The sequence below is a fragment of the Rana temporaria genome, chromosome 4, assembly GCF_905171775.1.
Source record: "Rana temporaria chromosome 4, aRanTem1.1, whole genome shotgun sequence".
Lineage (NCBI taxonomy): Eukaryota > Metazoa > Chordata > Amphibia > Anura > Ranidae > Rana > Rana temporaria.
In genome coordinates this window covers 199496800-199511728 of record NC_053492.1, presented here as the reverse complement: position 1 = coordinate 199511728, position 14929 = coordinate 199496800, and the positions used below count along the sequence as shown (strand labels likewise).

The 14929-nt window shown below is 43.4% G+C and overlaps 1 protein-coding gene across 1 annotated transcript in view; it reads left to right on the top strand.

Annotated features, from left to right (window-relative positions):
• CHRND (cholinergic receptor nicotinic delta subunit) overlaps positions 1–14109 on the top strand; it is a 54417-nt gene extending 40308 nt beyond the window's left edge. Inside the window, exons 7-12 of the mRNA XM_040349680.1 lie at positions 2648–2848; positions 7227–7338; positions 8041–8155; positions 11058–11268; positions 12813–12931; positions 13702–14109. Coding sequence (XP_040205614.1) covers positions 2648–2848; positions 7227–7338; positions 8041–8155; positions 11058–11268; positions 12813–12931; positions 13702–13884 — 941 coding nt within the window. The 3' untranslated portion in view covers positions 13885–14109. The remainder of the gene's footprint in view (positions 1–2647; positions 2849–7226; positions 7339–8040; positions 8156–11057; positions 11269–12812; positions 12932–13701) is intronic.
• Positions 14110–14929: the final 820 nt, after the last annotated feature.

Here is a 14929-nt window from a genome sequence, read left to right as displayed (position 1 = left end):
AAGTGTCCATGTCAGCTTCGTGTGAAATGAGCTTTAGGCGAAGCAATAAATTCTCCCCTTCCGGCAGTGATGAAAAGGCAAAAGATTTGCCATTAAATGTAAACTTGACCGCAAATGGAAAGGCCCATTTATATTTGATTGCTTTTTTGGTCAGGACCAAAAGCAGAGGTTTCAGGGATCTCCTTTTCTGTATGGTGGAGGGAGACAGATCAGCAAAGAGTTGTACTTGATGTCCCTGGCACAATATGACCTGTGTAGATCTTGCTTGCCTCATAACTTCTTCTTTAACTGAGTAATAATGCGGCTTTGCAATGATGTCCCTAGGCGAGCCGTCTTTCCTAGGGGGACCTAGAGCCCTGTGGGCCCTATCCAATTCCAGCTGCTGAGAGGAAACGTTAGGGAGAAGAGTTTTAATCAGGTCTTGCACTGCTTCGGGGACATTGAGAACAGTTTCGGGGAGTCCCCTGACCCTAATATTCGCCCTTCTCGATCTGTTCTCGAGGTCATCTATACGTGACATAGCTACATCCAGTTGATCCTGAAGTGTCTGTATATGCCCATAATTCTGTGACGTGGCATATATTGTTTCCTCCATCTTGTGCTCGATAGCTTCAATCCTGGAGCCCAGGGAGTGAAAATCAGCCTTCAAATCATTTGTGATTTTTGCTGCTGTTTGTGACAGTCCTTTATCCAGCAATGCTGAGAATTTAAAGAATAATTCATCCATCACACTAGAGGAACCCCCTGAAATTACATCAGAGCAGATGATATTCTTTGATAATGAAGCTCCAGCTTCTTGTGGTGGGGGGGACAAGTCTGTCATAAGGAGGGCAGAACATGAGCCATCTGTTCCATATGACCTGAGGGTTCCCTGTGAGGAGAGGGTTGATGAGCCAGGGTTGTTTTTCTGTTGGTCTGGTACTAGCTCTGGCCTGCCTGTTTCCATGGAGCTCAGGCTGTTCTGTTTTACCTGAGGTAACCGCTGGGCGGCCATCTTGGATTTACCTCACAGAGCAGAGAATGTCAGCTGCGGCTTAACAGTGCTGTTTTTCTGCGGACTGGAGCTGCTCTGTCTGATCCCCGTGTGCTAGGGAGTCCGCCTGTACCATCTGTGATATTTTTCGACCGACGTGTACCGGGCTATGGGCGCCGCGGTGTAAGCCTGGAGCGGAGCTCACGGCACAGCCATCCGTCACCGCCGCCCGCGCATGCGCACTCCTGCAGAGTTTTTATAATACCACACCTGTACAATGTCAATTCTGTTTAAGCATCACTTTGCCCGCAGCCCTGGCACAAGGGCACCCAGGTTTTAGGAGGGTTTTCCAACTTCATCAGAGGCTGAACATGGAAGGGCAATCAAAAGGTGGCCTGGAGCAGACCAAAAAAAAAAAACCACCTTGGTTGGGGGAAGGGCTGTCTTTTATTTAGCTAGGTACAGGTGTGTGCTGACGTGAGGTGGGCCAGGAAAGTTTGAATATCATGCAGCCTAAAAAATGGTCACATTTTAGCATTAATCTATTTTCACTGACTGATAAATAGGATACAGTAAAACACTTTTCCCTTTGAAGCTCAGATGTGGACATTTGAGCGAACATAAGCAAATGCTGTTTAATTACTTCCCGACGGCCGTGCGACTTTGTATGGCCGCAGGGTGGCTCTAAATCTCTGAGTGGCAGTCTTTTTACGGCCTCCGCTCCTCCTGGCCCCTGGGGGGCGCGCGAATCACTGAGATGCCGATGCGCGTGCCTGGCGGCCGCAATGTCAGCCAGACACCCGCGATCGGCGGTTACAGAGACAAGGACATGGATCTGTGTGTGTAAACACACAGATCCATGTCCTGTCGGGGAGAGAGGAGACCGATCTGTGTCCCTACATAGGGACACAGATCAGTCACCCCCCCTCCACACACAGTTAGAACACTATGCAGGGTACACATTTAACCCCTCCCTCACCCCCTAGTGTTAACCCCTTCAATGCCAGTCACATTTATACAGTAATTGGTGCATATTTATAGCACTGATCGCAGTATAAATGTGAATGGTGTCAAAAGTGTCCGATGTGTCCACCATAATGTCGCAGTCCCAATAAAAATCACAGATCGCCGCCATTACTAGTAAAAAAAAAATAATAATAAAAAATAATAATTTTGTCCCCTATTTTGTAGGCGCTATAACTTTTGCGCAAACCAATCGCTTATTGCGTTTTTTTTCCCCCAAACATATGTAGAATACATATCGGCCTAGACTGAGAAAAAAAAAAATAAAAAAAAAATCGGGCTATTTATTATAGAAACAAGTAAAAAATATTATTTTTTTTCAAAATTGTTGCTCTATTTTTGTTTATAGCGCAAAATATAAAAACCGCAGAGGTGATCAAATACCACCAAAAGAAAGCTCTATTTGTGGGGGGAAAAAAGGACGTCAATTTTGTTTTGGAGCCACATCGCACGACCGCGCAATTGTCAGTTAAAGCGACGCAGTGCCGGAAGCTGAAATTTCACCTAGGCAGGAAGGGGGTATATGTGCCCAGTAAGCAAGTGGTTAATGCCATTTGTTAATGTTGAGCGAATCTCCTTTTGAAAGTGGGGGAAAAACTGAATCTTTATATCCCTAGGTGTTTGTCTAATTAACTTTGCTGTGTTTTCTAGAAAATGGAGAGTGGGAGATTGTCCACATTCCTGCCAAGAAGAATATCGACAGGAGCGTGACCCATGAGAGCACCAAGTATCAGGACGTTACATTCTACCTCATTATTAAGAGGAAACCCCTCTTCTACATTATTAATATCCTGGCTCCCTGTGTTCTAATTGCTCTAATGGCCAATCTTGTCTTTTACCTACCAGCTGACAGTGAGTACCTCCATAATTATAGAAAGATAGAAGTTCAAAATAAGAATGATATGTCTCTGATATACACTATATTACCAAAAGTATTGGGATGCCTGCCTTTACACAAACATAAACTTTAATGGCATCCCAGTCTCAATATTGAGTTGTGCTTTTGGAAGAATGGTCAAACATTCCCATAGCACACTCCTAAACCTTGTAGACAGCCTTCCCAGAAGAGTTGAAGCTGTTATAGCTGCAACGGGTGGGCAAACTCAATATTGAAACCTACGTGTTTAGACTGCAATGCCATTAAAGTACATGTGCATGTAAAGGCAGGTGTCACAATACTTTTGGTAATATAGTGTGTAGCACTCCCCCCGAAGGAGCTGCTGGTTTATTTTGGGCGGCATGTTACCTCTATTTCTCCGCCGTCTAGGGTACTGAGCTGAACCAAAGTCAATGTCCACGCGTTGCGTTCCTTTTTCTTTGCTTTATTTACCGAAAGTGGTAAAAAGAAAGAACAATAGATTGAAGAGGTGAAATAGGGTAGAGGTAGTGGGTTCAGGTGTAGAACTTGATCAGAAGCACTCTTGCCTCCAGACATAAACTCTCGTCGCCACTCTAGCCAGAGTGGGTATTGTGCCCCTGGATAGGTCTCTCTCACTAGTCCTAGCAGCCAGCGCGTCACACGGAACTTTGGTACAGTCTCTGCCACTGACCTTCCCAAAAGTGGAGATACGTTCGGTCCAGAATCCTCTCACTTTAGGATTAAGCACCTGGATCTCTTCTTAAAGTAATTACTTGTGAACTCAGGAAAACTGACGGCGACCACTGCTCAGCCTTTCAGTATTAGTGTGTTCTTCAATGAAGTTCAGGTCTCCCTGAGTGTACCAGTCTCGTGCTTGGTGCTCTCCAGAACAGGTACTTCATTCGATGGCTTCCTCCCTCAGGACGGACAGCGCAGGACCACTTTGTCAATGCAGACCCAGTCTGACTACTGGGCCTACCCGGCAAATCATGACTCCAGACCAACGTGGTCCCGTAGCCAGGAACTCTGAACACGCACCCCCGGCCAGGAGGGCCACACACAGGGGTGGTGGGACGACTGCCCAGGGAGGACGACAACCCAGAACCCGTGACGTCGGTCCCTTAAATACTCTCCCCCAGCATGCACAGCGAGTCGATCAACCCGCACTGATTGGCCGCTGAAAAAGAATACCCAACACACCTTGATTGGACTGCTGCCAACCTTGGCCTGGGGTGGAACCGACACCCCAGACAACAATAGTGGTCACCTGCAGTAGAGCCATGGCTGGAACAGAGGCCTCAAAAATTTAAAGCAGGGCCAGCAGAGAAAAACAGTTGCTCGCTACAAGTGTATATAAAGATTGGTTTGATTTACTAAAACTGTAGCGTGCAAAATCTGGTGTAGAAACCAATCAACTTCCAGGGTTTCTGTCAATTCTTTTTTTATTTTTTTGATGTCAAAACCTGTCTAAATAAAAAGTCCTTTCCGTCCCTTCGCTTCGAGTGACAGGGTTTTTACATATCTAGTGCACTAGCTTGGACACATGCACATTCCTGGATGTTTATCATAATATGGGGGTGATACAAAGTTCATTGTAAGAGGTAATGTATGTCACTCGAAGCAAGGGGACGGAAAGGACTTTTTATTTAGACAGGTTTTTATCTGGAAGTCTGTTAATTTTCACTGAACAATAAAAGAGGATTGCTCAGAGCTTAATTAACTCTGTGTGGCACAGATGATAGGAAATCTTATTCTCTACATTGTGACATAAAAAAAAAAAACTTTAAAGTTAAAAGCTGATTGGCTACCATCAACAGCTTCAGCAGAATTTGTACTCTACTGTTTTAGAAAATCAACCCCAATGTTTTTTGCGTTGAATAGTTGAACTACAATTGTTTAATTACAAGGGGGAACTAAAAGTGGTGCCTACAAACTTGTTTATCACCCTAAAACCTGTATTTTGTGTGACGAGAAGCCTCCAATCCTTGATGCACTCCTCAGAGGGCACAACCCACATCAGACAGTGATAGTAGGGAGGGGGAATTGTACAAATAACCAGAAATCTTTAGGATATTTATGAACATATAATATATGTTGCATGCAAATGCCCCTACTACATAGCTCCCAACTGTCCCTGATTTCGAGGGACTGTCCCTGATTTGAAATGCCCTCTTTTCTCCTCATTTGTCCCTCATTTTGGTCTGATCTATATAGTTAGATATAAAATGTACTTTCTAACATTCAAAAAGTGTTTCCAAGTGCTAGACCTTTCATACAATTTCTAAATTTGCTGCATTTGTAAATTTTAAAAGCCAGTATAAAGTAATAGTGGTAAAAGAGGACGTGGCAGGGGGTGTGTCCTATACCTACATACTTTTGCTTATAGGTGTCCCTCTCTCCAATCTCAAAAAGTTGGTAGGTATATTACTATAATCCTAGCAGAGTTCTGCCTTAGGCTGGGTTCACACTACGGTTTTCCCGTCCGTCAGCCGCATACGATTTATATGAAAAACCGTATGCGGCTGAAACGGACGGGAACGTATGGAACCGCACATATGTGCGTTTTCCATTGACATTAATGTTAAAGGAAAACGTATGCGTTTGCCATACTGTTTTAAAAACGACCGCAAAACCGTGGTTGAACACGGTTTTGCGTACGTTTAAAAAACGTTTTGCCAGCAAATCGTACGCACCCGGATGCATCTGAGTGCATACGATTTGCAATGCATTGTCTATCTATACGTTTTCCCGTCCGGGCCCATACGTTTTCAATACTGAAATCGTATGCGGCTGACGGACGGGAAAACTGTAGTGTGAACCCAGCCTTAGATCTATGCTATGCATTAACCCTTTCGCTACCAGGTCCATACATTGTGCAGACCCACCCTCATTGCAGACCCCCCCTTTAAGTGCAGACCCCCCTCCTTAAGTGCATACCACCCCCCCCCCCCTGCAGGACATGCACAGCAGTGTCCCTCTTCCTGTGTAGATGTAAACCAAGGAGGAGGAAATATGAGGAGTGAGTGGAGAGATTTTCCCATTGGGGGCACTCTTCCCTCAGTAAGGGCACAGCAGAAAGCTTTAAGGGCTTTTTGTTAAGAATCAAAATTGTGCTTAGTATTTTGTATGGCTGCAGGCAGTCAGAAGATATAGGAGAGTACCTCATATGCTGGATTGATTGATGGTTCGTTATAAGAATGTATTGCGCAGCCAATACCTGGGGAGAGTAACATGAGATGTCATTTAGACAGATCAGTTGGGAAAGTGTGGTTTATTGAAAGAAGGTCTTTCAGCGGTGATGAGCTGGAAAGGTTTCATAACCCCCACCTCCTGTGAACCTAGTCAATGGCCCTAGTTGGCAAAACCCAGATGGACTAAACCTGGACCATGAGTGCTTGTGAGGCCTCGCCAGAAAGGTTAATTGCGATTTTCAACATCAGGCCTGCAGCCCTAAAGCCTGAGGTATATAGAACCCATTTACATGAGCACTGGAAGCGTAGGGCTTGGATACCACCCTAGGGTTGCCACCTCATCCCTTTAAACCCGAACACATATTAATTACACAGGTTCTGTGGCTGATTAAGGTGGTAATTAAACTCACTTGTTGCCTTTCCTGCATTAAATTAGCCTCAGAACCTGTGTAATTCATATGTGTTCGGGTTTAAAGGGATGAGGGGGCCTATACCACCCCCCCATGTCTAAAGAGTGTAGGACCATGGTGCAAGGACAGGCTTTAATAACTGCATCAGGGCACTGCCTGCATCCTGAGGTAGGTCTGCTCTACACATCTGGTGTAGTCTTTGCTGTAAGCCACCAACAGGGGATATGGCCACAACTTGCAGCTAGGGATCTCTATAGACTTGGTGTAGTCGGCAGTATTGGTTGCAGCTGAAGAGTAAAGACATCCCTGGACTGATGAATCCCTCAGTGATTGTCAGGGTTAGAAGGCAAACTCTGTCTCGGTGTACAGGTGGATAGCTTGAGCTGGGGTGCTGTGGCAGTAATAGGGCATGTTTGGTGTAGTCTTAGCCATGTCTCCTGCTGGAGGCCTACAGCAAACACACACAGCAAGTAGGGGCTACAAGCAATAGTAGCTCCCATATTCCTTGCCTCACAAGTTTACACAAGAGCAGATGTATATGCTGTTAACTAAAAGTTTACTCTAAAGGAATAAGCTTTTAAAAACTTGTAAAGGGTTTGTTTCTACATGTAATGACAGGTGCTTATAACATACAGTACCTTACTTGGGTATGTGGCTTTAATCATTTTATTTCTAGCACCATAATTGTGCAATGTTTAATTTAGTGTGATACTCTCTGCTTAATAAAGCAGCACTATAGTAGACTGTATATAACCTCATATTTCTGGCAGGTGGTGAAAAGATGACCTTGGCCATATCTGTCCTGCTGGCTCAGTCTGTCTTCTTGCTGCTAATCTCACAGCGCCTCCCAGAGACCTCCTTGGCTATACCGCTCATCAGCAAGTGAGTTTCTCGATTGTTCTATATAACATAACTGTAAATGCAGTTTTTGGTCGCAATTTTGCATAAAGATATTTGGCATATGGCATACTTCTGGATGTGTCGGATTCCTGGTCCCCTGCTGCTCACTGTGGTTACTTCCACTGGCCCCTGCTGTGATAAATGGGTTAGTCAAAGGAACCACAGGGCACAGTGGGGAGTGCCAGCATCCAACACTCCCTGAAGTGTTAAATGAGAATGTATGAGATCTTTAAAGCATGGTTGTCTTAAATCCAGAGACGTTTATAGTACAGTGAAGGGCATGTGGATCTTTATGTACTTGAATCTTTGCTAAAGAGCTAAATAGACCAGGCTCATTTTAAAATACATTTTAAGCTGCCTAACAGTCTCAAAATCAAAAGAGGATTAAAAAGGGTCTCCAGACTTAGCCAAAAGTGCAAATACATTTGCATGGCTATGCCATAAATGAAAATACATTTGCATGGCTATGCCATAAATGAAAATACATTTGCATGGCTTTGCTGTAAACATGCAAAAATGTTGTGTGTCTGTTTTGTATGTGCTGTCCTTTTCAGTGGTACTTTTATATGTTTGCAATTCATAGGGTGTATTTTAAATTGCTAAACATGTTACTGTCTTACACAACAAAACATATGGTCACTCAAACAGATGAAAACATTAAAACTGTATTTTTTTGTTTCCCAGGTACCTAACATTTATCATGATTCTGGTGACAATTGTAGTTGTGAGTTGCGTTGTTGTATTGAACATTCATTTTAGAACTCCCAGCACGCACATCATGTCAGAACGGATGAAAGAGGTATGATCAGAATAGCATGATTTTAAAATATATACGGACAAAAATGATCAGTCTATAATTTTAATGGTAGGTTTATTTTAACAGTGAGACAGAATAACAAAAATATCCAAAAGAAATATTTAAAAAAAGTTATAAATTGATTTGCATTTTAATGAGTGTAATAATCATTTGATCTCCTATCAAACAATCAAGATTTCTGGCTCCCATGTGTCTTCTATACATGAGCTGAGATTAGGAGTACTTAAAGCGGAGTTCCACCCAAAAGTGGAACTTCCGCTTAATCCACTCCTCGCCCCCTTACATGCCACATTTGGCATGTCATTTTCTTGGGGGGGGGAGTGGGGGCTTCAGGAGGAGTGGGACTTCCTGTCCCACTTCTTCCTTCCGCCCAGGGACCACTAAGGCGATACGTCATATCGCCTTTTAGTGGCCCCTCACTGTAGGCGATCACCTGGGACACGTGACAGGTCGCAGGTGATCGTCTGTCCAATCAGGGAGCGCTGCGCCGTTCGCGCATGCGCAGTGGGTGCCCAGCCGTGAAGCTGAAAGCTGTCACGTCCGGGTGCCCACAGTTGCAGTGGAGGCGCCGGCGGTGAAGGGGGGGACCGGAACGAAGCTCCCAGCGGCACGTCGCTGGACCAAGGAACAAGTAAGTGTATGTTTATTAAAAGCCAGCAGCTACACTTTTTGTAGCTGCTGACTTTTAATAAACATAAAAAAAGCCTTTGAGTGCTCCTAATCTCAGCTTGTTACCTGTATAAAAGACACCTGTCCACAGAAGCAATCCATCAATCAGATTCTAATCTCTACACCATGGTCAAGACTAAAGAGCTGTCCAAGGATGTCAGGGGCAAGATTGTAGACCTAAACAAGGCTAGAATTGGCTATAAGACCATCGCCAAGCTTGGTGCGATTATTCGCTAATGGAAGAAACACAAAATAACGGTCAATCTCCCTCGGTCTGAGGCTCCATGCAAGTTCTTACCTCGTGGAGTTTCAATGACCATGAGAGCAGTGAGGAATCGGCCCAGAATTACACAGGAGAATCTTGTTAATGATCTCAAGGCAGCTGGGACCATAGTTACAGAAAACAATTGGTAACACACTATGCTGTGAAGGACTGAAATCCTGCAGCGCCTGCAAGGTCCCGCTGCTCAAGAAAGCACATGTACAGGCCCGTCTGAAGGTTGCCAAAGAACATCTGAATGATTCAGAGGAGAACTGGGTGAAAGTGTTGTGGGCAGATAAGTCCAGAATGAAGAACTTTGGCATCAACTCGTTGAGTTTGGAGGAGGAGGAATTTTACCTATGACCCCAGGAACACAATCCCCACCATCAAACATGGTGGTAGAAACTTTATGCTTTGGGGGTGTTTTTCTGCTAAGGGGCAGGAACAACTTCACTGCATCAAAGATGGACGGGGACCATGTACCGTCAAATTTTGGGTGAGAACCTCCTTCCCTCAGTCAGGGCATTGAAAATGGGTCATGGATGCGCAGGGGAGGGCTGGTAGCCTTAGGTCTGGGGGGCAAGTCCAGTCAAGTGGCCCATTGAACTGCCGAATGAGCTCACCATCCATGGCCCATCTGGTTTTTCAATGCAGCCTCACCAGTGCCCATCAGTGCAGCCTGATCACTGGGGCAGGTTACATGGAGGGGAGATGGGGGGTCAGTTAGGCGTGTCAGGGTCTCTCACCTCAGTGATCTCAGCTCAGCAGATCCTTGCACGCCACGGCCTCCTGGGGGTGTAATGCTCCTGGTCCTGGGGTCAAGTTGCAGCCAACGCCCAGCCCCGCAGTCCTGCGTCCCGAAGTTGTAGTTTCCTCTGCGCTGCTCTGTTTTCCACCCACCGGGAGCTTGAGCGTGGGCTACAACTCCCGGGAATGCAACAGCTAGTGGTCAGCCCCTGTAGCCGCGCCCCCGGCCCGACTTCCTAGTGCAGAATTAAAAACAAAAATGGCTGTCCATTTTGAACATAAGTTAGAGTGGCCTGGGAGGCAATTGCCACCCTGCCCCCTGGCCCAGCCCTCCCCTGTGGATGCGTATTCCAGCATGACAATGACTCAAAACATTTTTAATTTTTGCAGCAGTGGGTGGACCTCTGCTTTAAGAGCCTTATAACATGTGGGTTTTCCGTTTCACTTCAACCATGTTGTGTTAGATACCTGAGTGATGTGGGTATTCATAAGGCGCTATTAATAAAATCAACAGTATCCCTGTTTAGAATGGAATTGATTAAAGAGGGGCCTTTGTCAGTGAATGTAAAGCCTCGTACACACGATTGGATTTCCATCGGACAAAAGCATAGGACTTTTGTCCGAAGAGCGTTGGCTGTGAACTTGTCTTGCATACAAACGGCAAAGAATTGTCATCCAACAAACACAAAACGATGTGGTTTTTCAGCTCTTTAGCACCACCCTTTGGGCAACTTCTGCTAATGTTGTGTTATGGTTCGCGTTGCTTCTGAGCATGTGTGTTTGTACTTTGATTTTTTTTCCGACGGACTTGTTTACACACGATTGGATAATCCGACAAGACACATTTGTTGTCAGAAAATTTTAAAGCATGCTATCCAACATTTGTTGGCGGAAATTCAGACAATAATTGTCCGATGGAGCATACAAACGGTCAGATTTTTCGACAACAGCCTGCCATCACACTTTTCCTGTCTGAAAATCTGACCGTGTGTACGAGGCTTAACACTGCCCTATTTATGTATGCTGAATGAGACCTGGATCTTCAATCAACGGATTGAGAGGTACAAATCTCAGTGAAAGTCAAATGTGAAGCAAATTTTTCAAACAAATAATCCAAGAGTTAGTCATTCTCTGCTTTTCAAATTTGTCTCCATGAAGGTCTGAATTATGTTATTCTAATGCAATAATGAGAATTATGTCTTCTAGCTCTTTCTGAATAGACTGCCTCGTCTACTGCACATGTCACGGCCAGCTGAAACTGATCCTGAGCCATGGAATGGGGTGCTACAACGACGCAGTAGTTCAGTGGGATACATTGCAAAGGCAGAAGAGTATTTCAGTGTGAAATCGCGAAGTGAACTTATGTTTGAGAAGCAATCTGAGCGCCATGGTCTTACTAGTCGAGCTACACCTGCACGTAAGGGAATATTTTTATAATCTGTTGTTCCCTTTATTTTTATGAATAGTCCCAGGTTTTATGATCTGCCCTGGAAATGTTTTTTTTTGTTTTATTTTTTATAAAAATGACTGGTTTTGGTCAATTGCACAGTGAAATTGCTTTAAAGAATTTGTACAGTAAATTTGCTTTGAAGAAGAGTTTGTATTTACCATCTACTAATCTTACCTGTAGTTTATATATAAATAAGATATTTTAAAACATTACATTATAATCTAAAACCACTATTCCATAATGAAGCATTAGGTAAGAGGTCCTTTAATTTGCAATGAATAAACGGCTTACAAACACCATTTGTTTAAAAAAATGTCCTTGAATATTTTGATGGAAATAATGTAATCCTTGAATTGAAGTTCGAAGTCTAAACCCAAATACGAATGTATCAATTATTTATCCTATCAGATTCTGCTCTCTCTGAGGCCTTTTTTAATAGGGTAAGCACCAGCTCCCAATTCTGACCCACCCCACTCCCTGTGCTTTCACCCAGTTCATTCTGCACTCCTGTGATCTGTTTTCAGCCAACAGTGGGCTTTAGATGTCACATCCCAGTCCAGGCTCTGAAAAGATCACGACCATATGGTCAGGATCCACCCAGAAACCTGAACCAGCAGTTGGCTCAGCCTCTCAGTGATCCGATGAGAGCCTGAGCTAGCCCCTCCCACCCCCTCCACAGCCCATCACTCCAGAGAGCACTGGAGGGCAGGGCAGAGAGTCGCTGACTGATGGGCACTGCTCTCTGCTCAGAGGTGAGGCAGAGAACTAAGTGATCAGCAGTGCTTGCCAAACTTCTCTTTTAGCAGCTGAGACAGGGGCTTCCTGTAATTGTAACTGACCCTTTGGTTTGACTACTTAGTTTGTTACAGTTATTAGAAAAATAACAGATCTACTGGTAGGGTCAACAAGTAAAACATTATGTAACAGGAGAGTCAGAGCAAAGACTACTGTTTTAATGCTAGTAAAAGTCTTCATCATATTTGTCACTTTATTCTTGTGCCTAAATCTAGACTTTAACCATTATATTAACCGCTTGCAGACCAGCTGCCACAGATATACTGCGGCAGGGCAGCTCTATTGCGCAAATTGCCATACCGGTACAGCGATTCGTGTAATAGATATGGCAGGCACAATCGCTTCATAGAGAGCCAGAACGGAGATCTGCATGTGTAAACAAAGCAGATCTCCGTTCTGACAGGGGAGGAGAGAGACATCGTCTGATTCCTAGTGATTAGGAACAGCAATCTCTGTGTACTCCCAGTCAGTCCACTTCCCCCACAGTTAGAAACGCCTCCCAGGGAACACTAAACCCCTTGATCGCCCCCTAGTGTTAACCCCTTCCCTGCCAGTGCCATTTATACAGTGATCAGTGGCTATGTTTAGCTCTGATCACTGTAATAATGTCACTAGTCCCAAAAAAGTGTCAAAAGTGTACATGCCATCTTCAAAACTAGGGGTTGTTCATCTTTCTTTCTTTATTTTCTAAATCATATAATGTTAATTATACACAGGAATAAATCCAGCGAGTTCAGACAATGTACAAGATCAGCTTTATGAGGAAATGAAACCTGCCATCGATGGAGCAAACTTCATTATTAAACACATGAGAGAGAAGAATGACTACAATGAGGTATGTGTGAGCTGAAGCCAATACAGTTGACTATAGATGTGTGTGTGAGTGGTGGTTTTGATATCCTTGTACGCTAGGCATGCCTAATTAATACAAGATCTGCCTTTGTGTTACTTTTTTTTTGTGCCACAATAATTTCATAACAATGTTCTATAAGAGGCACCACACTGCTTGCTTTATATGCAGAGAAGTATTTCAACAGTAATGCCGCGTACACACCATCACTTTATGTGATGAAAAAAAATGACGTTTTTAAAAACGTCACTTTAATTGACCGTGTGTGTGTGTCTTCTAAAAAAAAACGAACAAAAAAATTGAAGCATGCTTCAATTTTATGTGTCGTTTTTCAAAACGTCGTTTTTTACTTCACAGAAATTGACCGTGTGTAGCAAAAAACGTTGTTTAAAAAGACGTTTTTACACCCGCGCATGCCCAGAAGCTACTTATGAAGCTAGCTTCAATGGAAAAACGTGGTGGAACGTAACCTCGCTTTGCTAGAACATTGTGAGAAAAACGTGTCAGATTTAGCACAGAAACATATGTAGAAAAATATGATCGGTTTGTAAACTTTGAGGCTCCAGTTTTTGGTGAGTTTTTATTTTTGCTTCGGGTAATGAAAAATGTAGCTCCAGCTCCAGCTATACTTATCGTATATTACATACAATTAACATCTGAGTCACATGTTCTTCTAATAAAAAAATGATATTCAAAAATTATCACTCTTGTGTTTTAAATGTCCTTTTGTTGTTGCTTATATCTTTTTTCTATAGGAGAAAGATAACTGGTACCGTGTTGCTCGTACAGTTGATCGCTTGTGCCTTTTTATTGTAACCCCTGTCATGCTAATTGGAACGCTCTGGATATTTCTTGGAGGCGCCTATAACCTACCCCCTGCTTATCCATTTGCTGGTGACCCTTTCGATTACAAGGAAGAAAACAAGAGATTAATATAGAGGATGTTAGAAAGGTTCCTTCACGTGTAGGGTTCTGTAAATCTGAAAAGGAACCAGACTAGGGCACAGTGGAAAGATGGGCATACATTCTAGTGACATTTATTGATGTCTTATTTTTTTTCTATGCTTTTATCTGTTTGTAGTGTTTTGTTTGTCTTGAGGAACATATGTGTTCTTTTCTTTTAATAAACCGCTGTTCATAAATAAAATTGCTTCAAAAGAGAAGTTTTTGTCTTCCTTAAAGCAGAACTCCAGTCAAAAATAACAAAATCAAAAAAGAACAGCCTAATAAAAGTTAAAATGAAAATGAGCCTTTGCTACAGTATTCATCTTCAAACTAGAGGTGTCCTTTCAGTACTTTTTCCACCACTGGATGTTCTTGGTCTGATGTCCAGCATCATTCAACATTTTTTCTTTGAGTCCAGGCTGGTTTGGAACCACTCCAGCCTGCAACTTGACAATGGCTTTAGAAAATGCACAGTGATTAGCTCATCTCTCTGTCACTCTTTTAACTTGGCATGCTTCTTGCGCTGCTTCTTCCCCTTACACTGAAACCCTGCTGTTTAGTAATTGCAAGAGGCTGACACCAGGTCAAATTCAGGTACTTAAAAAAAAAAAAAAAAACAATAAGCAGTGTATAGTTTCTTTTTATGGTATGTCAGTATTTCACCCAGGACAGCTGACAAGAATATTTTACATGTATAGGGTATACTAAACACAAAAATAGGATACATCATCTGGATATAATTGTATTTAAAATTGGGCAAGCTTGGTTTGAAAGAATTAGTCACTTCAAAGGCTATAATAAATTTAGTGTCAAGATTTTAGCAGATGCCTTTGCACATGCTTACAATGCAGTGGCGGCTGGTGCTCAATTTTTTGGGTGGGCGCAAACAAAAAAAATAAATTGCAGCCTCACTGTGCCCATCAAATGCAGCCTCACTGTGCCCATCAAATGCAGCCTCACTGTGCCCATCAAATGCAGCCTCACTGTGCCCATCAAATGCAGCCTTACTGTGCCCATCAAATGCAGCCACTGTGCCAT